This window comes from Oculina patagonica, chromosome 13 (genome assembly GCF_052425735.1).
Source record: "Oculina patagonica isolate OP01 chromosome 13, crgOcupat, whole genome shotgun sequence".
Taxonomy (NCBI): domain Eukaryota; kingdom Metazoa; phylum Cnidaria; class Anthozoa; order Scleractinia; family Oculinidae; genus Oculina; species Oculina patagonica.
The window spans coordinates 6028547-6052484 of record NC_135770.1 but is presented as its reverse complement, the minus strand read 5'-3'; the positions used below and the strand labels follow the sequence as shown (position 1 = coordinate 6052484).

General features: G+C 38.0%; 3 protein-coding genes across 6 annotated transcripts; 1 reads left to right on the top strand and 2 right to left on the bottom strand.

The window, feature by feature from the left end:
- The first annotated feature begins 428 nt into the window (after positions 1 to 428).
- On the top strand, positions 429 to 2518 carry LOC144635042 (octopamine receptor beta-1R-like). The gene has a single exon (XM_078494111.1). It carries the CDS (start codon positions 433 to 435, stop codon positions 1369 to 1371), a length of 939 nt encoding a protein of 312 aa, XP_078350237.1. The 5' UTR covers positions 429 to 432; the 3' UTR covers positions 1372 to 2518.
- A 2254-nt stretch (positions 2519 to 4772) lies between these two features.
- LOC144635001 (histamine H2 receptor-like) lies at positions 4773 to 23664 on the bottom strand. Of its 4 annotated transcripts, none has more exons than XM_078494057.1 (2): positions 23531 to 23664; positions 4773 to 6987 (listed from the first exon to the last, which is right to left on the bottom strand). In XM_078494057.1, exon 2 carries the CDS (start codon positions 6915 to 6917, stop codon positions 5730 to 5732), a length of 1188 nt encoding a protein of 395 aa, XP_078350183.1. In that variant the 5' UTR covers positions 6918 to 6987; positions 23531 to 23664; the 3' UTR covers positions 4773 to 5729. The 4 variants fall into 4 exon arrangements, with proteins under 4 accessions (XP_078350183.1, XP_078350184.1, XP_078350185.1 ...); XM_078494058.1 differs by lacking the exon at positions 23531 to 23664 and adding an exon at positions 15379 to 15553; XM_078494059.1 differs by lacking the exon at positions 23531 to 23664 and adding an exon at positions 8847 to 9079.
- On the bottom strand, positions 17233 to 19701 carry LOC144634998 (adenosine receptor A1-like). Its single transcript, XM_078494054.1, has one exon. The coding sequence runs from the start codon at positions 19045 to 19047 to the stop codon at positions 17851 to 17853; it is 1197 nt and encodes a 398-aa protein (XP_078350180.1). The 5' UTR covers positions 19048 to 19701; the 3' UTR covers positions 17233 to 17850.
- Positions 23665 to 23938: the final 274 nt, after the last annotated feature.

The window sequence follows — 23938 nt, the reverse complement described above, 5'->3', positions numbered from 1 at the left end:
CGCCGGATATCAGATACAACATTAATCGTCAGTGAATCGTGAGGAAAGTCCTTTCACATTTCTTAAATTTCAGTGTTATCGTGCACAAACCGTTGACTACCGTGTACAGTGTTGTTATACTATTGAAGAGAGAAAAGAAAAAGTAGTACTGAGCTGAGACAAATTATTTGCAAGACATAACCAAGTGGCTCCGTCACTACGCGTTTGTTTGTTTAAATATTTCCTGCTGTCTGAGCTGTCATTTGATAGCTTTCTACAAAAATTTACATATCCAAATTAACAACATTACAGTGTTCACTGGTTTCTGATTTGCTCTGTAATCCGAAAGAAATTTGGAAGATAATTCACGAAAAAATACCAAAGCGCAAGGCGCAGGAACTGTGTGCACATGCTAAGACTAACTGGTGAGGAATAACTTCATTACATATCGAGATGAACACAACGAACCAGCCTCCTAAGCCTTCTCATTCGGAATCTTACGTTTTGCTGGTGTTTTCAGTGGCACTAGCTGTCCTCATCATCGCGGGAAATTCTCTTGTTATAGCGGCGTATCGAACGAATGCACGTCTTCAAACTCGTACAAACATCTTTATCGTTAGCCTGGCTGTCTCGGATTTACTGGTCGGGGGTGTGTCCGTGCCGATATGGACTTATCTCACGTTTGTCAACTACCTGAATGCCCCGCCTGGTTTGTTCGATCTTTATTTGTGTCTTGACATATTCAGTGCCTTGGCTTCAATCTTTCACCTTACCGCCATCTCTTTTGAGCGATACTTCGCCATCACGAAGCCCTTTGACTATGGTGCACTGTCGTTCGGTGTCTACAAGTACATGGTTATTGCCTCGTGGCTGACTGCAGCGATAATGGCCGCGCTTTCCCAGGTTAACAAGTTGACCGCTGCGATTCAAACTGTATACACAGTTGTCGTTTTTACTGTCGGCTTCGCGTTACCGGCGTTTCTGATGTTTATAATGTACGCGAGGATCTTTCGAACAGCCCGCTTACTCATCCGCAAAACTCCCAGCATTCAAACAGCAGAGTCCATTGATAACAGAGTGCGCAAAGAACGAAAAGTTGCCGTAACAGTTAGTATTGTAACAGGGCTATTTTTACTCGCCTGGTCGCCGTTTTTTGTCGTTTCAATGCTTGCTCAGTTCTGTGGGAGTTGTTTGCCAAAAGGGGATGGTGTAGCTATATTAGTTGCGTTCGTAAAGTGGATGCATTACTCAAACAGTGCTGTAAATCCGTTGGTTTATGTGTTTAGACATGGACAAATGAGAAGAAGTGTTCTGAAGTTGATTGGGATCAGAAAGACTGACCAAAGACACCGATCATCTTCACCAAACCAACCAGCCGAGGACTTTATCTAAGCAACTAATGTTAGACATTCAAAATGGACATCTTAAACGTTTTTATATAAAGATATATATATAAGTAGTTTGCTGAACGATTGATGTTATCAAACTTGAACAATCTAAACTGCATGCAATACAACTAAAGCTGTTCTTTAAAAACATGTTTTTAATGTCAACAATTACAAATTAAGTTGACAAATATGCCAGAACTGCTAAACATGTCCTTGAAATAGTACAAAACCATTCTCTCTTACTTGTACAAAACGCAGTACTTTTTGGCTCTAACAATCCGTTTGTATGTACTGAAAGGTCTTTATGAATATCGCAATACTGATCATGAATTATTGAATTACAATTCGATAAATAAGAGTAATATTAAGGACAGTTTACTATACAGTTGAATCCCGATAACTCGAACCTTCAAGGGAAATCGAAAAAGGTTCGAGTTATCGGGTGTTCGAGTAATCGAGGGCAAAATTAGTAAGAAATGACTTGAAGGGGAATCGAAAAAGGTTCTAGTTTGCGAGAGGTTCGAGTTATTGAGGGTTCGAGTTATCGGGATTCAACTGTATTTCAAGCAACTCACTGGCTTTAAAATTTGAGAAGATGTTTTATTAGACTTACACTACAATCTGTACTAACCAAATTAAAATTTGCTATGATAACTGTAAACAGTCTAGTTGAACGCCAATTTCGGAAGAACGGGTGACGCCACTTTTCTATATTATTCCCCTGAAAAATACGGAAAATTGGCAAAAAGTAATAGCGAAAAATAGCGCCAAAAAAAAAGGGAAAAAAAAACAAAAAAAAAACAAATACATATTGATATCCACTTTTTACTGCATGAGAGTTTTACTAAATTAGCCTGTGGGAAAATGACGCTAGGCAATACAAGTATTTCAATATTAAAGAGAGCCATAATATTTCTGCCGATTTGAAGTGTTCTTGACTTGTTCTAAAAACAGTTCAGAGGCTTTACCAACGGAAGTCAAATAGACTCCCATAACTTTCGCGTTAAATACGATTTAACTGCCAGTTAGCTATCATCTACATGCTAAATGGTTTATCATTATACAAAATAAGATTTATCATTTCACTTCTTACAGGTATTAAAAAGCAATTTGTTCTGCTCTCACAGACTCGGTTTTTAATTTTAAAAAGAAACCGGACAAAGAGATGTCTTAAAAGGAACAAAAGTAATGCTTTTATCTGCGTAAATGGAAATAAAAAGTTTTTAATTTATCCCGTTTTCAAAAGAACGAGCTAAACATCCTGGCTAAACATCCTTGACAAAATAGACGGATTAGGCTAACGTGTTGTCCTGTCATCCTTGTTGCTACAGTATTTTGCCGATGTTTCGTGCGCAAAGGAGTATGGGAAGCGTATACTGGTTAACAAAGGGCAACACCGCTGGAATACTTGTCGACCGAGGCGACAGATCTCTCACGATCCATTGCGCGCTTTTGTATTTTTGCCGTCTATGAAAATTTGACAGACTGATCCGAAGGAAGTTATAATTGTGCAATTTGCCACAGGCAACTGAGTGCACGGGATTAGATGCAAACACAGAACAGTTGTAATCTCCCAAATGAATCATCAAAGGATCTGAATTTGGTGGCGACAAGGATGCAAACATTAGCCGAATCCGTCCATTGGCTGCCCTTAACAATTTACCAGACAGACGAAACTGAATTCCCGAAATATCAAAAGCCAAATTACGAATCCAGAGGACCAAGCAACTTAGAGTTGCTCACACATACATTACACAAAATCAATCGAAAAATCACGCTTAACTGTAAAATTTCTTTTCTTTTTCTCTTAAATCGCTTCTTGTAAGGCGCAAAGCGTCAAAAGCGTGGGTCGTGCGAGAGAAGCGCGAGTCTAAGAAGTGTGAAGCGAGAAAAAACAAATAAAAAAGAGTGACTGGAGACGATATTGCAGAACGCATTAAGCGAGAGAATTAGCCATTTTCGCTTCTCTTTTGTTTTATCTTTTATTTAAGGAGACATTTCTCGGGTATTCCTTTTTGCCTTTTTGTATGTGGTCCCGTTTTCTCCACGTTTATTTTCGGATTTAAAACCAAACGGTTCTGTCCATTTTTTTAAGATTTTTGCCAAAGAAGTTCGAAGCCACCTGAAATTTGTGACAAAAATAAGTGGTTCTAAGCCCCCTTGATAGTATTTTTCTTTTTTAACTGGAAAAGGTCTGTTTCGTCGTAAACGAAAACAACAACTTCCGCCAAGTATTTTTGAATTTATTTGCCTAAAAAGGCTAACATAGGGTTCATTTGACAACTATAACATCGCCATGGCAACCAATTTTGATGTCATTCGCATATGATTCTATTCAGTTACAAATGTTTTACGGGTTTTAACCAATCGTTCTTCACCAGCATTATTGGGCTAGCTGTGGTAGACCCGGGCGGTAATGCTCCCTACGTTGGACTGTACGGAGTAAGGGGGGCAGATCTTTAGGTTGGAGATTTATTAATAGTTAGGGATTTCACGAATAAAAGTACAGAAAAGGGTAGGGAAAACTATCATTTCTGTAGTTAAAAGCTTAGAGTTTTTATAGAAAAGACATGCAGTCGCTTCTTCTGTAGGTATGTGAAAGAGATTTGTGAAAGAGGTACCCTTCCCGATCCCTTTGCCAAAATCATTGATGTGTGGGAGTAAGGATTTGGACCTGGGGGGGGGGGGGGAAGGAAAGCTTTCCCGTATACCGAAAAATTCCGGTCATAAGCCCTGGGCTTATAAAACTTCGAAAGGGGTTTTGTGTGGGCTTATAAGCGGAGGGGCTTATATCCGGGAGGGCTTATAAGCGGAATAAAAAACGTTTCGAAAAGAGCCACGGGAGTGTTGATCAAAATACTTTTTTAAGTTACAAAAAAAAGCATAATAAAGCAACATTTACCCCTGTTTAGTTCTGTCAGCTGGCAGAGGGGGACTTATATCCGGGGGGGGGGGCTTATAACCGGATATATTCTTTTTTTAAGATAGATGGGCCAATAACCGGGGGGGGGCTTATACCCGGAATTTTACGGTGAACATTTAATGTGTTTCCCCAGGAGAGATGGTAGAATGCCAAAGACAAGAAGGTCTGGATTGTTGTGAGCTACCTCAACAGCCACTTTTAATTATTGTTTTCAAGTGAGACTGCCTCTCTTATGTTATATTTGCGTTTATCATTTATATTTCTGTATCTCTACTGAGCGGCCACCTCTGAACATCAGGGGACCACTCAGTGACCCACTGTACTTGCTAAAATGTTCAAAACACAGAGTTCAATCAATGCCTAGTACAATGCACATGTTAAGTGAAATAATGACATTAACGGCTCTTGTGTGAGAAGGTGGAAAATTTCATTATATATTAACACGTCAATGCAAAAGCATTTCGATGAATTTTTGTTAAAACAGTTACCGTAATGATTCAATTTAGCGCCCGGGGCGCTTATTTACTTTTGGCAACTCAAGGGAGGGCGCTTATTCGAGATAGGGCGCTTATTCGGGACAGGGCGCTTATTTAATTTTTTGAGAAACAACCAAATGTATCTTATAATAACAGGAACTGTAACAGTTAAAAATTGTTAAAAGTTCAGTTACTTTTAAAATAATTCTTCATTTTAACAGTAAATATTTACATGAACTGTACGGTGAACGGTCAGGAGTTTATCTAGTTGACATCAGTGACTTCAGTAGGGCCAGTTATCCACAATAGGGGCACTTATTAGAATAGGGGTGCTTATAAGAATGGGGGCGCTAATAAGAATGGGGGCGCTTATTGGAATAGGGGCGCTTATTTACAAAAACACATTCGAAGGGGGGCGCTTATTCGGAATGGGGCGCTTATTGGAAGGAGGGCGCTAAATCGAATCATTACGGTAATTAATGAGCAACACTACATTAAGTTTTAAAGGCAATTAGCACGTCAAAATGCATTTGTAATGAGACGAACTACGTCACGGAAGCCACGTTTTGCAAAAAAACTAAAATTTTAAGTCTGTCGTTCGAAATCGGTGTAAGTCTTTTCAATTCTTAGTCGTCCTTCTTCAATATTAGTGTATTATCACCTTTTTAGTGTTTCCCTTCCTTACTGATAAATATTAAGCTATTAGTTTTTAGGACTCCTTCGACTATATTTAGGCATCTTTTGGTGTTCCATTGCAGCCTCAAACCAAAGCAAAAAGTGAGGTACAATATGTACGGTACTCCTGATTAACATCAAGTACTCCGTTTAAACACTAATAAGGGACTTCTACCGTTGGGTTAGCAACTTTTTCTCACGATAATAGTTGACGGCTCCGAGGTACTGCTTTACCAAAAAACACTTTGCTAAGATAGCTCATAAGATTCTTTTTCTTAAAGCTAGTTATCAAAGTTTTTCTGATGCGTGTACCTCCGCGTGGTGAGGGGTTAAAAACGGGCAATTTCGAAAGGAATCGTCTTTGGCGCTTGACCTCGTATCGACCCCTTTGTTCTCGACAGATTTGCTCACAGGTGCACTTCTCCGTCTCGACATGTCGCTGCCGTTGCGAAGATCCCTGTTGCTTTTTGAATGCCCCGCGACAACGTTTCTAGTTCTCGCGGCCTGCGCAGTCTTGTAGGACGTTTGAAAATTGCCATGTCCGCCACTGCGGCAACAGAGGCAGATTAGCAGCAGCCGCTTGAACGTTTTCCGCATCTCGCCGTTGCGGTAAGCATACACCATTGGGTTAACCATGCTGTTTGAGTAATGCATCCACTTTACGAAGCGAATCAGTCTCAATACGTCAGGGTAGGGTGGTAAGCAGGGCAAGCAAAACTGCGCTATCAGATTGACGACGAAAAACGGAAGCCATGCGATCACGAAGAGACCTGTAATGACCGCAATTGTGGCGGCGATCTTGGCTTCGTTTTGCGCGGGGCTCTTTGCTGTTCCTTCAGGATGGACCCTCGCTCGCGAAGTTCCTTTTGCTGTCTGGAAAATGATCGCATAAACAGTTAGTATTACCAGCGCTGGGAGGGCAAAACACGTCGTGAAGAGAATAATACTGTAAGGTTTCTGCCACTTGTTTAACTGCACGGGAAAGAGTCCGGCTATGATGAAAGCGAAGCCCCACGCGGCAGCAATCATGGCGTAGTAAATCCACATTGAGTATGATCGATGGTTTATCGGGCGAGTTATTGCCAGATACCGCTCGATGCTGATGGCCGTAAGCTGTAGAACAGAGGCGCAGCCCGTAAAAATATCCACTGTTGAATAAAACGTTAGTAGCTCTTGACTATCGACGCATGTCAAATGCTGTTGGCAAGACGAGAAATAAATCCAGAGTGGAATCGATATCAGCCCTACCAAGAGGTCCGATATGGCCAAGCCTACCAGGAAAGTGTTGTTGATGGTGCGAAGTCTTGAATTAAATCTGAAAGCTGCGATCACAAGAGTGTTTCCAAGAATTACAAACAACGCCAGCAAAATGTACACCACGGTTGAAGCTATTATTTCCACTTCGCCATGAGGCAGAGTAGGAACTTGTGGAGCGGGGACGGACGTCGGGGCCACTTGAGTCGAATTGTTGCTCATTTTTGCCGTCAATCATACGCCGCCTTCTCGTCGATCGTTCAAGTTTCTGCTATGTTGTGTTTGCTTTCACCTAAAAGACAAAATAAGGTTGAACAGAGCGCATTATAACTAATGAAAATATTGATTTAGAAACGCCTTAAGGGGTTTAAACGTCAATACTCTTGAGAATTCATCATAATGAAATAGTTAACACCCGTAAAGCCATTTCTTAAGACGCTGCTAATGAGAACAGCCGTGCGTTACAAAACAATTAAAACAACTTTTAATCGGATTTTGCAGGCTGAAAAGACGAGATTACTTTGAATGAAAGCAATCACGGCAGCCAAATTTATTCGTATCCTAAAAAAGCTCAGAATACCGTGAAAGCTCAGAATACCATAAATCCGTGAAAGATGGACCGCCATCAATAATAAGTTTTGGTTTAATTGGTTTTCTAAACCTATCCACGAATAGTTCTATTGACAAACGCACCGACTTAATCCTAGTGCAAATAAACGAGTCAGTGAAGGACAATGCTTTAGTTGCCTAGAAACTGCAGCGACGTCAAATAATCGAAGCCCCCTTTTGCAATTTGAAATTGCCAAACTACTTTTGGATTTATTAATTATTCGTGTGATTACATCTTTTCAAACTAACACCGTTGAAAAAAACATAAATTTAGTACGTTTTGCACAGAGTTAATTCATCAAACTTTCAAAATATCATTTGCGGAAAGAACTTTAAAGAAGCAAAAGTTTTAAATAAAGGCCGCTCATTGTCTTAGCGACATTGCAAATTTGAGTCAATTTCCTTGTAAATACGGCGAAAAAGATGACTTCGGATCTATGTCTACAATTGAAAATGCGAAATTAAAACTACTTACGCTCATTATTAACGAGTTTTTTAGTAGTTATGTTGCAAGCGAAAGACAAGAATGAAAACCCTTGCACCAAACTTTTTCAATGATAATACTGTGATGAAGACCTTAGACATAAAGTTGAGCGAAGAAAATGGATCTCTTCAAGGTTTTAGATCTTGCTTTATTTGAAGTTTTAGTTGTTATTATTTGCTAAGATAAACATTAATAGTACAGCACCACATGAAATAACTGCTCAACAGCTTGAATGGTCTCATCATGATACTAACGTTTTCGGTCACTGTGTACAGTACAAAGCAGTCTCTGTTTCCTCTTGTTTTGCCCTCGAACTCGGAGTACCAACGGTGGACGCGCGAATTGGGAGTTATAAGCTCAAGGACCGCATTTCGCCCAACGAGCTTGCATTGCGCTGAAAAAAAAGAATTTTTTCGCAGACCAGCAGTGAGATATCATAATCCCTAAGGCCCAGTTGTTCATAGTACGATTAAGGCAACCGAGGATTAGCGGGAATTTCACTTATTTCAGTTTTGTAACTTTCCAGTGAGGTTTGTCCGTTTGTATACTTTGTCCTTTAGTTTTGGACTTGGAGTAATGTCAACCTCGACGAACGACAGAATTAAAAAATAATAATTTAAAATTAAAACCCTGACAGCTTTTGTTGGATTAGCTGTAATTAGCCTCCTTCCGAGAAAGACGTCTGAATAAAATAGACAGTTTTGCTTAGCCTGAGTTTCAGACGTCATCTCTGATCGCTACCTCCCGAAAAACTGAACCAAATTGGCAGCCTGAACGCACATACATCATTTTCCATAGAGGCTCGAAAAATCGAGATTTGATTTCACTGTGTCCCAATTTCAAGATAGAGAAATCGACGCAGAAACCATTTGTCGTGGCCAGGGAAAATAACACGACAGTATCGAGAAAGGCGAATCTATTTCACACAGAAAAATATGCGTATAATAGCCGCTTTAGAACACTTTTCATAGAAATTGCGGTTGTATTTTGTTGTTTCATTTTGGTCATGCTTCTGAGCACTTAAATTTGCGTGCATTTTCACTATAAATGATACTCACATTTCAAATCTTTGTCCCTCCATTTTTGATAATGCCTTTGAGTGTTGTTGCTTTTTTTTAAGTGTTGTTGCTTTTGAAAATTTCCGCCAGCGAAATGGAGGTTTAGTTCATCCAAGTCGAAAGAGGGATTTTTTTGCTACCTTCGTCGAGTTAAAATACAAATAAATTATTTGTAATGACACATTTTTCCTTATGTCGGATACAGCAAGCGAATTAAAGATTCAAATCTAACTAGAGCTTCGATTTCGCGTGCAGTTAATTGAGAGCACCTTTATAACTGAAGTGTGCGCTGTCAGAAGTAATTACCGTTTTACCCAAGTTTGACATTAAAGCAAATTAAAGCGCTGTTGTTGACATTTTTTTCAGTAAAAGCAAAGAAAATATTTCGAAATGTACGATGTAAAATGTCGGATGTGAATAATTTATCTGTAATTGTGAATTCATAATGTGTTTTCGCTAATCAATTTCGTCTTTTTATCAAAATAATTGGCTCTAATTTCTGTAAACTAGCTGAAAACACCGCAGATAAAGTAAGGATTAAATAAAATGAGCTTACAATTTTCATGCCTTATTAAAATTTGTGTTTTCATCGAGTGATAATTATTAGCTTATAAAAGAAAAAATGTTGCTTGGCAAGTTAAATTATTTGCTACTTAATGAAAACACAACAAATTTCTGATAAGTTTAGGGACATTTGAGAAGCACTTACAAGCAACAGCACAAATTTGCGAACGGCAATAAACAGTTAACTATGTCTTCTGTCTTGAGCTAACAAAGAACTGTATTCAAATGTAAAAGTTCAAACTACGAACGGCCACTTTTCAAAGTGCCCCGCCTTGTGACTATGGTTAATTCACTGAGATTGTCATAGCTTATCTTCTTATTTCCTTCAACTTTGAAGCGCATTGTTATCCGACATAGGTTTATATGACTCTATTTTGCATTATAAAAAGCCGGAAAGAATCTTCCAAACTAAAACCATTCAATAATAATTATCTGGTAACAATCGCCTTCTTTCAATAATGCAAACTAGAGCTTGTAACTCGCGGAAACAATTGCTTCTTGCACTTTAATTTGTTTCCTGCGAGATTAAAGAAAATCTTTAGCCATCCTAAAATCTATATTGTTTTCGCGAGGTTGACATTTTGCCCCGGACAAAGTTGCAGCTGAATTGTGTACGTGCTGTATTGATGACCCTACATGTATCTTTTTACTAGGCCTTACAGAAAAAGGCAATATAATTGTAATTCTTCTTTCTGGAGATTCGTGTGTTAAGTTTACAATACTTTATTTTATTTATTTAATTTAAAGCCTGGGAAACATGCTTAGCTTAGAATAGCTAGGTTTACAGAGAGTTCCACTAAAATAACAGATAAAAGAAAACTAAAATAGAATCTATAAGAATGTAAAAATATATAATCTAAAATCTAAAATGTTTAAATGCACTACCTAAAAATATTATTGTGTCTACTATGTTAAAAATGCTATATATCCCCTAGCGAAATTAGCGAAGTTGAAACCCCTCGCAAAAATGACATTAGCAGAGTATTATGGTATTTTTTTCTTGACGTACAAAAAACTCTTAGTAAAACCGTAAAAGAAATTTATATTGATCGGCATGGATAACTGATATTTTATATTAAAGACTGAAAAATGTTATTTTTATGTCTAACATTTCTGTAACTGAAACAACGTCACTGCAAATAAATGAAGCCAGCTATACTGCCATAGATTCGGAAGACGAAAAATGCCGCCTTTTATTTGGAGCTTTAAAATTTAAATGACAGAAATTAATGCATGACTGTAAACAAGTTTTCTAGGCAGAATTCATTTTATTACATTGATTTAATTCAGTTTTCTCCGATCTTAACAGGCTACCGTCCAGTCATGCGGACTCCTGTTCCTATTTTTCCTCAACAGCAAAAAAATTGGCATGTAAGATAAGTAAAAAGCAAAACAGGAGCCACAGATACAAAAATAGGTCACCAAGGGAGACATGAGTCTAATGCCGTATGGCATAGTGATACAGATTGCGCGGTTTTCGTAAGCCGGTTAAAATTGGTTAGAGGTTTGTGTTCGGGAGTTTAATTTTAATAAAATGCTTATAGCAAGCTAGGGGCATCGTGGATGATTATGGATGAAAACGAAACAGTCATAAATGTTATATGCTTCACAAAATTTAAAGTATGAACAGGAGTTGATGTTACTTCTTCCGTATTGTCCGTAAAAGCAGAAACGATTAAACATTTGGACAAGATTGCGTGACGATTTACAAAAAGCATGTTCATTACAACAAGGGTTGAAGAACTTCACATCGTTTTCTTTCAGATTTTTCACCATTTTGATGATGACTCTTGAAACAGATTTTGCAATAAAAGCACTTGAAATAGTGACTGTTACTCCATTGTACTGTAAGCACTTAGTGACAGATTTTCCTAAAAACGGGTGTAAATGCTCACGTCAATATAATGATGACCTTTTGAACGCTGGAAACTAGGCAATTATTATCGAGCTACCATACACAGGAGCGAAGACTGTTTATCATGATGTACAAATTTCGCGAATCATCACTTCCATATCAGTGTAACCATTTTATGATTTTTCTAGCTGTAAGAAGAACTTAAGATCTTTGAGAGTCGTAAAAGCATGAAATTCGATTTCAGTGTATGGCAAAGGCCGGGACAGTGTAATACTGCAAAGCGGCCAAACAAACGCATTTTGATTTAGTCGCGTAACTTGATTTACATTTATCCATGTACATCTTTTATTTTTGAAGGTTTTTGTTTGCACTGTAAAGAAAAAATTGGTCAAAATTCGAATGACTTAAATACAAAAACCGAGGTAAAGTTTTCTATTTTTTAAAACAAAATAAATATTTGGTCGCATTGTGTAAATAAACGCGAGTCGCCGTCGAAATATTTTTTCTCAAAGACGTCTTGCTTTTTAAGCAAGACGAAAACACAAGTGCTTAACTGAACTGAAAACGAAGATTTATTTTCACAAAAAGCTTACAAATGTCTTAACTGGAAAATTATTTCGTCCTGTTCAAGTGTTGAATAATCGTGACTTGAGAAAAAAATTTTAATTATGCGTGGGAACACGTGTCGCTGATTGGCTGTTTTTAATTGAAACTAATCGTGCGTGTCCGTACGGAGTCCGTTCTTGCAGCTGATCATTGTTTTCTACATTACAGCGAACGATTATCGATCCCGAACCATTCCCTTGGGATTGCTAACAGCTTTTTTCATATAACAAAGAGTCTAATGCGCATGCGCAAAGCGCACGCAAGCATTAGACTCAAAAATTACAAGTGCAGAGGTAGCGGTAGAAACTGTTTCCTTATTTCTATAATTATGATAGAACTTAATTTACTTTGTCTAAATTTGTCGACGGCCGAAGCCCACATAAAGCGAGAAGTCTAACTGTTTTCCTCATGGACTCCTGGCTTCCTGTAATCCAGCCGCTGATATGACTTTTTGACGCCCAACAATGCATGAAAAATCTCACGCACGCTTCGAAGGTCTTTTTACGAGATCGATAATAAGTTTAACCAAGCAGATGGCCAGTTTGCCAAAAGACAACCTTGGTTTTTACTAAATAAAGAAATACGGTATGTCTACTTTCTCCTACATTGATTTTCAAATTAATAACATGGATGGGAAACTATCTAAAACTGAGGCTAACAATAATTAATAATCCATAGATGCCGTTGATTGTTATCTGTCTTTTTTTTTCTTCAAGCGGATTTCAATTTAGAAACAGGCAAAACGACCTATTCGGCTTGTCATTCTTCCGGCAGAGTTAATTCATTTATTGCGAACTAAGTGTGTCTTGAAAGAAGATTTACCGTAGTATAATCATATTTTTAAAAAAAATCTCGAAAGTGATGGGCCTCAGCATAACCTGAGACAATCAGATTTTTCTACTCCTAGATACAACACTGTTACTTATGGAAAGCACTCTTTGCGTTATGTAGGACCCAATTTATGGGGCAAACTTTCTACGGCTGACAGATCAGCCAAGACACTGCAGGCTTTTACAAACCGTATTCGCAAAAGGGATATAACTCGCTTAATGGACAACGGCTGTAAGGGATGCATCCTATGCTGCACATAGTGCCTCTCAAGTGAAGTCATTATTATTATTTTTTTTTTCTTTTTTCTTTTTTTTTTTAGCAATTAAGATTTAAACATTTTTCTATATCATAGATTATAATAACATTTTTATATGACTTATATATATTTTTATTGTATTTATATTTAGTATTAGTGTAGCTTTTAGTTTTTAGCAGTGTCTCCTAATTAGTATGGTATTATTTTCCAGGCTATAAGGTTTTGACATTTAAATAAAGTTTCTTATCTTATCTTATGCTCTAATTTTTCACCGTACTACATTAAAACACGGGCAGCTATATAAGATGTAAGTGTCCAATAACAAAGTGTTTAATGACCAAATTCGTGAGTCATGCACCTGATTATGTTTCTTCCCAGAGGGGGTACCCCCAATAGTGGACCATGCGGGGAGGCTCCACCCGAAAGGGGTACCTTTTTCAGGCTGTAGGTATAAAAAAGGGTTAGAATTTAAGAGTTGGGGTATACAAAAGGGTATGGAGACTGTAATTAAGGTATTTATAAGGGTCTTTCAAAATGTTTCGAACAGACCCACCGAATAGTCGATTCATTTAAGTATTTAGGGGTTATTAAAGTGAAAAATTAAGAAAAGAGATGAAGCACCCCCTCTGTAGGTAAATGAAAGGGGTGCCACGTTCTATCGAAGGTACATGAAAGGGGTACCTTTTCTGTCAAAAATGGTATATGAAAGGGTAGGGGATTGGACCTCGGGGTGGAGCCTGTCAGTACCCCTCTGGGGAGGGGTCTTTCTTGTGACTGAATCTTTTCTTCCTTATATCTCGGCCCCTAAACATTTTCCCAAAAGACTTCCTTCCTTGGTATAGAGATAATCAATTCTTAACAACAGGGTTTCTTTGTCGGTGTTTGTTTCTACGTTTGTTATAGATATGATTAATTAGAAATAGGGTCCGTAATTATACTTGTGGTTAAAACAAAACGGACTCCCGCTGCGCGGTTGTTTAATTTTTGTTATCAAAGACCCAACTGGACCCCTATTATAACCCCGGAGGGGAATATAACCATGCAATATTATACGTAATCACTCAAATGAAGGATCTGTTTGAGTATAATGAATGACAGGCTTTTCCCGCAAATCTTAGTTGAAACTGTCAAATAAGAAACAATGCATCACAATGGTCAGTTATAATATAATCCGTTAATTTCAATGAATTGAAACGTATCTTTCAGAGGCATCGTGTGAAAAACGTCCATGTGGTAACAAGTTTGCTTATTAATTGGCGATATCAAATCTTATTAACCTTTCTTGGATAAAGATTGCGGTTCCTACTCGACTAATTTTAAGATAAACTATTAGATTTTCTCTTAACTGTGCGGTGACTTTTGTTCTCTTAAAAACAACAAAAAATAACAAAGGGTTCCACAAAGACAAAAAAAAAATTCAAAATTAGTAATAACTAATACAATTTAATAAGGCAAATTGATAAAAGAATAGCGAAAATTAAACTCGTTTTTCAAGGAAAACGTAAGGTCAAAATGTATGCAGAGATAAAAAAAAAACTCACTTGACACGACAAATTTACCAAAGGGCTTGCTTTTCTAGAGGGTATTATTTTCAAAATCAAAACTAAACAAATAAACACTTCGCACGTACCGCCTGAAAATGCATTCATTTGTCGTCTCAACTAAGTAATTAAAAACATTATCTCCAAAATATTCTTAACTCCGCGGCGACTTTTGTACACTTACAAACAATAACAAATTAATACAGGGATTCACAAAGACGATTTTTTTCTTTAATTATTGTTCCTCGTCAAGTCAAATTGATAAAAGAAAGGGTAAATTAAACGAGTTTTTTCAAGGAGAACAAGAAGTCAAAATGTGTGCAGAGATAAAGCTTGACACTTAATAACACGACAAATTTACCAAAAGGCTTGCTTTTGTATAGCGTATTATTTTCAAAATTAAAACTTAACAAATGAACACTTCGCACGTACCGCCTGAAAATGGTGAGATTGCATTCATTTGTCGTCTCAACTACGCAATTGAAAACAAATATCTCAAAATATTCTTGCCCGTAAACCACTATTTTTACGCTGGCTTTGTGCAGGTTTTTTTTAAAACGAGCCTTTTCAGTTATAAAAATTCTAGAATGTTCCAGTTTCCGAGAATAAGGCTGCGCTTAACTTTCACTAACCCTTCAACTACTAAAACACTTGTCGCATGAGTGAAATTAAACAACAAGTCGTGTATTGCGCTCTTGCAATAAAACTTTGTCTCTACAATCTAGTATTTATTTTGTATCGCACAAGAACAAACACTTTTCTCAAATTTCCGAAATAACCATTTATACCCACCCTGAGAAATTATCGCCAAAAGAAAAACAAACTTTTTTTTGAAAAATCGGAATTGGAGCAAAAAGTAGACAAGAAAAGATATCTGACCTGGAAGTGCGAAGTATATCTGGAGAAGAGGCGTCAACCTAAGTTTTCAGACTCTTTCCAATCTTTCTCCATGATGGTTGTCAAGGGCGAGTTGCTATTCACATCAAACTCTCACTTAAGTAAAGCTTTCTTCAACTTTTGTAAAACAGCTCTTTTAAAGCTCCGAGTCAAGGGAAGCGAAAATTTTGTCGAAGGAAAACTTCTAAAATCTCGCCCGTGTCACAGCCGAACGAGAAAGTTATCGTTCGTTGACCAAACTTCTTACTGAAAACTGAAACGCTTGGCATATGAAACCTTTATTAATAGACCTTATAAGCAGTGCTTGTATAAGGCGAACAAAGATGTTTATATTGTTTTCCTTCCGGCGAACGTATAAAAATTAATTACCTACTGAGAGTAGGAAATTGAGAATAACAACGATATCATGCATCTTATCTAGTACAGAAATGAAAACAGCTCAAATCATTGACAACTTTGTTGTTCCCTTTCCGCCTTTCATAGAAAGATTTACATAAAAAGAGACTTTCAAACGCGCTTGTACGCAAATGCTACTGAAAAAAAGAAACTTGAACGAGACTTTTATTAAAAACATCATGTTTACATTATTTGTGTTGCAATCTAAACAACTAATATTCTGCGTGAATTTTAACGAGCTCCTTTGTAATTCTTTGGTCGACAAATGGCGTGAAATGATCAGTTGTAAAAAGTTTATACAACAAGTTAACGAAATTTTGAAATATTTAAGTAAAGCTTAATCATTATAAAAACTGTCACGAAAAACACCCTAATACAGCAAGAAAACAAGCGGGGTTGTTCAAAGCACGAATATGCTAATTCAGGATTGGCGTGAATTTTGCTTTCATTTTTTTTTTTCAGTGAGGTTCTCTGTTTATATTTTCTTTCCTCTAGCTTTGACGTGGACAAATAATATCTCAAAGTCTATACAAAACATAAGCAATAACTGAAAACACTTTAATACAAGAGAAATTGAACCCTCGATCAACTTAATCCTGGGTTTGTGTTAACCGGCTTTCGAGAATCACTGCTTTTATGGAGGAAGCAGGGAGGGTTGAGCGTGCGCCACCAAATGGGAAAACATGAGCAAGCGAATTACGATTAAATTTGGCGATACTTCTGATTGGTCGACAAAGTGGCGCGTGATTTTTAAACCAATTACTAAACGGTAATGCAAAACCAAAGCAAACGCGGGATGTACTTTCAACTAAAATCATCCTCGCCCGAATGCTTTGCTTTGAAATCCCGCTTTGATAGTTCTCGTTTTTGTGTCGACTTGTTAAAGAATTTGAGTTCAATCTCAGTAAACATATTTTTTTTATAAAATAGCTGGTATTCTTGAGGGTATCTTTCTCGTAGAAAAATCTATTCATTATCATATATGGTCACGATGATTCATCTGATTTTTCGCGCGCGCGCGAATAAAAATGTTGTCCAAGTCTTACTTCATTGCATTTTCATGCCGTTGCAATTTAATAAAAGCAACGGCTGACAGAATCCCTGCCTGAGGCTCAATTTCTATCTACGTCATCTTGCCAGAGCGAAGTGACGTGGCTATGATCTGTAACTGAATTACTAGTATCATGAGACATAGCAACGAAGGTTGAGTTAAAGTTCCTATAAATTCTATAAACAAACAGCGGTATGGTGCAACGTGACGTCATCCAGGTGCTGAGTAATAAGGAAATACGGCTATTATAAAATGTTTGTTATGATGATTATCAAAAGGACTTGTAAACAGCGCGCAAGACGTCACCGATCTTCTTTGTTTATTGTCACTCACAAAGAAGCCGATTGTTTGCAAAAATAAACAGTTTAACTCAAAAGTCAGGATTTTAAAGAGTGCCTGCTTTAATCTTATCTCAACGATGATGCAGATATCCCAAAATAAAGTGAAATTGATGAAAGATCATTTCTGTGGAAGAATCTAGAACGTTTTTATTTAAACATGTATTAACATTAAAATGATTTACATATTTTAAATGTCTGCAGCTTCAGGGGTACAATAAACCTCTTCGTCGGCTAGTTCTGTTCGATGTAATAGCTTTTGGTGATTACATAATTCTAGTAAGGAACATATTTTTGATGTGAGAAACTGTTAAAAGCAACTTTTCAATTAGTTGCCAACTCACTGAAAGTCAATATTTTTTCCGAATGTTTCAAACAAATGTTTTGATTTTCTCTTCCATAACGAACTTTAACCTGCCTTAAAATTGAATAAACAAACAATTCCGGCTAATCTCGAATAACACTTTTGTACTTTGCGACAAAGATTTTGAATAGTTAAAACCTGCAAAGATGACGAGTTGCTGAATTTATGCTATTTATAAAGTATTTGTCATTATATTAAATTTGATAAAAAAATCTATGAAATTTTGGTTTCACTTTTTAAGGTCATCAGGAGAATCGAACCCAAGTTTTAGAATTGCAGTATAAATCGGAAAGAAATAGAAGAAATTACAAATACACAACGACTGTTTTCTTTTTGTCTTTCTTCCGAGGTTTTGTTGGGGTTTGGTCTTTCATTTCCTCAGCCTCAAAAACCTCTCCTTCCGCCGAAGAAACAATATTTCTTGAAATGGATTGATACTGTTCAGGATCCCGTCCTTCTATTATCGCTTGGCGAATTACATTTCTTGTTCCGAAGAAGCCCACCACACCACACGGGAGAAATTTGCTTGCAATTTTCAACAGAGTTCGCCGCATTTCAGTGTTTCTGTAAGCGTATATGTAAGGGTTAATAGCGCTACTACTGTACTGTAAGAATTTTATAAACTTTACTAAATGTAAGACACCAGGCGAAGGCGGTAGACACGCTAAGCACAACGTCGCTATAACGGAGACGAGGAAGAAAGGTAACCATGCGGCCATAAAAAGGACTGTTATTACCGCTACAGTAATGGCCACGTTTATTTCCTTAATGGCCCCTCCAGGAGTCAGTCCACAGTTCCTGGAAGAACTAGACAGCCGTCTCCGCGCTTGAAACCTGCTGATCTTAAAAATGTAGCAGTAACAAGTCACGATTATTACGAGCGGGCAACAGAAGCAGCTGAGAAATAAAAACATGGTGTAGTTTTGCTGCCAGGCTTGCGATTTTAATTCCAAGGGTTGCAAAGCGGCCACAACAGTTGCGCAAAGCCACGCAATGAGTAACATGATGATGTAGACGCGTCGTGGCATTTTGCGATGAATCAATGGCCACTGCGTCGAGACGAAGCGCTCGAGAGCGATGGAGGTGAGCTGTAAAATGGACGCGCAGCCGGCAAAAATGTCAAAGCTGATGTAGACGGCATACGTCGAGAAGCAGTAGCCCACCATTATATTATCGTGTGCCACAACAAACGTCCAAAAGGGGACCGAAAACGTTCCCACCAGCAAATCACTGGCGGCGAGACCAACGATGAAAAAACTCGTAGCAGTTCTTAGCCTGGCATTCGTCGCAAAAGCTGCAATAACAGAACCGTTTCCCAACACTGTCAGTGGAATTAATATTGCGTAGCAAGATGCAACCGCCGCGGACACAGCTGAAGTTGCGAAAAGCGCAGGATCCTCGCACGGTTCACCGAAAGCTGGGCCTGTCGAGGGAGCCAGGATATACACGTCCGTAGAATTAGTACTTGAATTGCTTCGTCGGCTCTCTGGAAGAGCAGCCATGACAGTGAAAACTGTTTAAAATAGAAATGAGGTGATGAAATGAACGCTCTTGGCCGTCGACTTCAACTGACCTTTCAGTAAAATCATTCAGCAGTTTGCATCCACAAGAAACAATTAAAGAGTGACTTGAAATCCCTGCTCACTTTGTTATATGTATATCCCTTCTTCGTTTAAACACCTCGCTTCATTCAAATGACACAAGATCTTTACGCATGAAAGATCACTCTTGATCGAGTGCAGATTCTCGAAATTCTTGTGTCAGGCGAAGTACCAGTCAATTAAAACTTCACAGTGCACAAAGAAAAGGTTATCAAAGCACTTTGGATGATAATATATGACACAACTGCTAATAAAGTCCTCCATCAACAACTAGACAGGCTAAACGCAACAGGATTTTACGTCTGCGAATTTTGCCCTGCGGCCTGATTTCGTCTAACTAGCTACCTTAAAATAATTTAACGATTCACAGCATAGCTGCTAATTAAGCACCTGCTTAATTATAAATTGCTTAGATGCTTCAGTTGCAATCACTAAAATTAACTTGGTTAAAAATGTAAGAATTTCATACATCTAGTGGCTAAATGTTGGGAAAAACCAAAACGCTAAATTTTGTTGTTGCTAAAAATAGTGCTAACAAAAATGGAGTTTCGAAACGCAACCTAAACTTTTCTTGGTATTTTATAAACGAAATAATTATGATCAGCAAGTATTTTCTACAATTCTCACATGACCAGTTTACTACTGAGTGTTTCATTATTCGATTTTCTCGTAAATGTCGAAAGTAATTCGTGTTTTTCTGTTTTCCATTACTAAGCTTTGTAAATGGTTTAAAAAACTCGCGCCACTTTCTCGACCAATCAGAGGTTGAACCCAAAACCAATCGTCACACGTTTTCCCGCGCTTGACGATCGATGGCTGAACACATTTGTTTCGAGTTTTGATTGGTTAACTGCATTGTCTGAGTCCTTTTTGATTGGACAGCGTAATTACTCTGGTTTTAGTTAAAAACACTTAAACGAAATTTCTATAATTTAACATGGCTTTTTAGCCTGATCAAACACGCGCAGAATCCAACCAGAATCCAACCCCCCTCCCTCCCCCACCTCTCCCTCTGAAAATTACGCTAGAGCTTTGAATCGCATGTCTACCTTAATTTGATAAAAGGTGGCTATCGGGCTGTTAAGGAATGTATGGGGTTTCATTTTTTGTTTTTTTTTTTGTTTGAGGATACGGAGAATTGTTCGGCTTTCTTCCAATGAAATGTCGCCCTGTCTAATGTAGTGAATGCAATCTTACTTTTTTTCTCCCTCCCTGTCTCCCCCCCCCCCCCGTCTCCCTCCCCCTAGAATTACTTGTGGTTAGTCTAGCCCAGTCTCTAACTCCAACCCCTCTCTTTCATTTGAATTCTAGTTGCGCGCGCTAACTAGTTGAACAGTTGTGATCTATAGCTTTCCATTCTGCTGTCTAAAGGAAGTTTGCCGGAGGACATCATTAAGTCCCGTGAAGGTGAAAGTCTTACGATTTGCAAGTTGTGCGTCGGCTGTTATCGTACCTCAAACCGAGCTTTAGGCGGTTAAACACAGATAACCGGTCGGCTCGTTTTGCCAGGTACAGATAATGTTGAGCTTGCTTTAGACAGCAAAGGTCTTTAGCCACATCAATTAGGACTCGGAACTAGACTATACGGGCTGATTTGAAGGCGGTCATAACGATATTTGGCTTGAACTTTACCGTGGCTAAAGACTTAGTTTTTTACTGTTGAAGTTTGGGGAGCGGGCGTTATGCGCTCGACGACATTCAAATACATCCGGGACATTGTCGGTTATTTCTAAAAGAAACATGTCGGATTGGATAGCCAAGGAATCGCTTCAAGCGCTGATGTGAGTACATAGTTTTCTTTTTCCCTCAATTTTAGGCGTTCTCCGCCTAGCTAACACTCATAGTTCATAGTTCTCTGTGATTCGCTGGTGGGAGGCGATGCGATCGTGTGCATTTCCGGCCGCGACAATGGAGTTGACAATTGAGATAACACATGCCCGCTTCCTCAGATATTTCGCCTGATTTGCTTAAAGTTGAATCGAATGTCGATGTACAATGCTTTAGTTCAATTTATTTGAGACGTGCATGCTTTAAGAACGCTACAGTTTAGCTCTCCGCCGAGTGTTTTCTTATGTCTATCTTGGTATTAATTTTGACTCACATTTCAAGTTGTAAACACTCTTAATTAAATTGATAGAATTCTTGATTTAAACAAAATGCCGTATATGCAGTCTTTTTGGTTAAAAAACACATAAACTAGAGTACCTTACGTTGACCTTGAGCTAAAATTAGCCCTCATTCAGCGTTCGTTACAGAAATAGGGCTTCAGAACTACGGTGTCATGTCAAATTTCGGGAGACACCTTTTATCAAATCAAGTTAGATGTACATTCCTTACTTAGAAGACAAAATACCGCGCTTATTAATTAATTTTCTTTATGCGTCGCGTTTGATTGATTAAAATCTTTGGAAAATTTTTGTTAATGTGGCATTTTAAGTGGCGGTATCTTTCAAATTTTGGACCATTCCGGAAGTTCTTAAAAACGTTTCATAATAAGTATGCGACAACTGTTTTTCTTCTTCGTAAAACAAATAATTTCTTACTCTTTCGTAACAAGACAAATATTTCAAAGATAAAACATTTCAGTTCGGTGCTTTAATTTACTAAAAAAGTTACGAAAAAAGTTATGTGTTTGAACCTGCTGGGAAATGCGGACTGTTGGCGCCATTTTGTTTATTTCTTTAATTGAAACTTAGAGGGCCAGACTCGCACAGGCAGACTACCAAAACTGCCCCAGGTTCAAACAAAACAACAGAAAGAATGGCATACGATACCACTCCGGGACGAGTCAAACCCCTTTGAGTTCTCATCGGGGATCTCTGTGAATTGTTGTGAAGCATAAGTTGCCATTTAGAATTTAATTATTTTAATTCTTTGTCAGTTATTTGTTATTTTGTTGCTTCCGTGCAAGACATTTGATGTAAGGGCCTGATTGCCCACACTGATGTTGCAAGTTGTTTATCTTAGTTTATTAAGGGCACTTATCGCTTTTACTGTAATCTTCCGTGGACGTGTTTGGGTTTGTTCTTCGAAGCTTTGGTTATTTTGTTATTCAAGTTTATAGTCCAAGGTTATTCAAGGTTTAGCTCACACTAGGAGTTTCTAAGTTTAGGTTGTGTTGGTTATCTTATCTAGTGTTTGTATTTGAAGCTAGTTCCGTTCCACGGTAGAAGAACTTGAAATTATCTACTGATCTTGATTTGGGACCTCCATAAAGGTTCCTGTTTTAGTCTAGTTTTAGTTCGTCCTTATTTGTTATTGGTTGTTCTCGCTCTGCGTTGGTTCTTCGTGTTGGTCTGTTTATATTTGCTTTCTTAAGTAAGTCTCGGGGATACCTCTGGTTTTCCAAGGGCGCCGAGTTTTGAACCCAAACATGTCTACATTTTAGCTGTATTAGAAGGGCTGCTAGTTCACTAGAATTAGAAGAGTTGTGCAGCTGATACAGAGAAGAGAATTAAAGGATTGAAGAAACAGCCAAAGAGTCTCGATTCCTCTCGCAAGCCAAGCAGAACAGCTACCCTTGAGCTATTCCCCATTCGGAGATTTAACAAAATTATCATTTTTTATATAAAAAATGATGAAAAGCAAACAATATGACGTTGGACCAATGACAGCAATATTTGACCAAGAATTTTATAAGGTGTGCAAATGAAAACGGGAGACATGTAAATCCTTTGCAGCACAATTCAGTTTAAATCGGTCAGTCAAGTATATTTTATTAAGGTAAATGTCGGCATTTTTTGCATTGCTGACAAAACTGTTTTCTATCCAACTGAATGGAAGTTCTTTGCCTTTAGTCCTCGAGCTGACAGAAAGAATTCCGAGATCCTGGCAATTTACGTTACAGAATTTTGTACTGTTAAAATATGCTGTAACAAAATCAGCAACTTGAACCAGTGAGTGGCAGGAGTTCTCAGCAAGCGTTTGCAGTTTGCGTCGACCTTTTTTGCCGTAATATAAGCCTCTACCATTTCTAAACACGCACCACAAAAAGCTAAAATATGTTAAGAGATTTCAAAAAAAAATTGAGCTAGGCCACAAACATACATGGCAAAGGAAAGGTCAACGGAGCCTCAATTGCCTAGTGAGCTTCGTTTCACCACATTACACAATTAATCACATGACAAATGAATATTGCTAATCAAAAAAATATGTCTCTTCTTTGATCTCGCTCTATGTTTGAGAACTGAAATTTAATGAGTTTTCACTCTGTCTTAAGCGGCAAAAATGTATTCTCCCTTTCAGAAGCAGTTGCTAATTCTAGTATGCTCGAGCACTGAGCAAACAATGCTAATTGCAGTGGTTTGAAAACCCCTGAAAAACCCAGGTCTGAAAATAAGCGGAAGATCCAGAGAACCTGGCTTTTGTATCATACCTTACTTACCTTCAATGATCCGCTTGGTGTAAATTTTGGTCGGTGGTTTAGCACAGAAAAGAAAATGTCTGTTTTCTTTAATTGGAACTTGGAGGTCCAGACTCGCATTACAGTCAGACTACCAAAACTGCCCCAGCTTCAAACAAAACAACAGAAAGAATGGCATACGATACGACTTTGGGACGAGCCAAACTTTTTCAGTTATCATCGGGGATCTCTCAGTGTTATCATTTTTTATATAAAAAATTAATATGAAGGCAGAACCTTTGACTTAGAGGGCAGATAAAACCAGACTATTGAGTCTACAGCGGTAATTGCCGAGTTCAAGGATTTTTTCAACAGAAATCAACACATGGAAAATTCCCTTTTCGGCATTTTTCTGCAAGCAGAATTTAATCATATCAATCTCGCTGAGAA

What these genes read in the sequence shown, in the direction of transcription:
- LOC144635001 (XM_078494057.1), bottom strand. Translation starts at nt 6,917, where the DNA reads ATGAGCAACAATTCGACTCAAGTGGCCCCGACGTCCGTCCCCGCTCCA.
- LOC144634998 (XM_078494054.1), bottom strand. Translation starts at nt 19,047, where the DNA reads ATGGCTGCTCTTCCAGAGAGCCGACGAAGCAATTCAAGTACTAATTCT.
- LOC144635042 (XM_078494111.1), top strand. Translation starts at nt 433, where the DNA reads ATGAACACAACGAACCAGCCTCCTAAGCCTTCTCATTCGGAATCTTAC.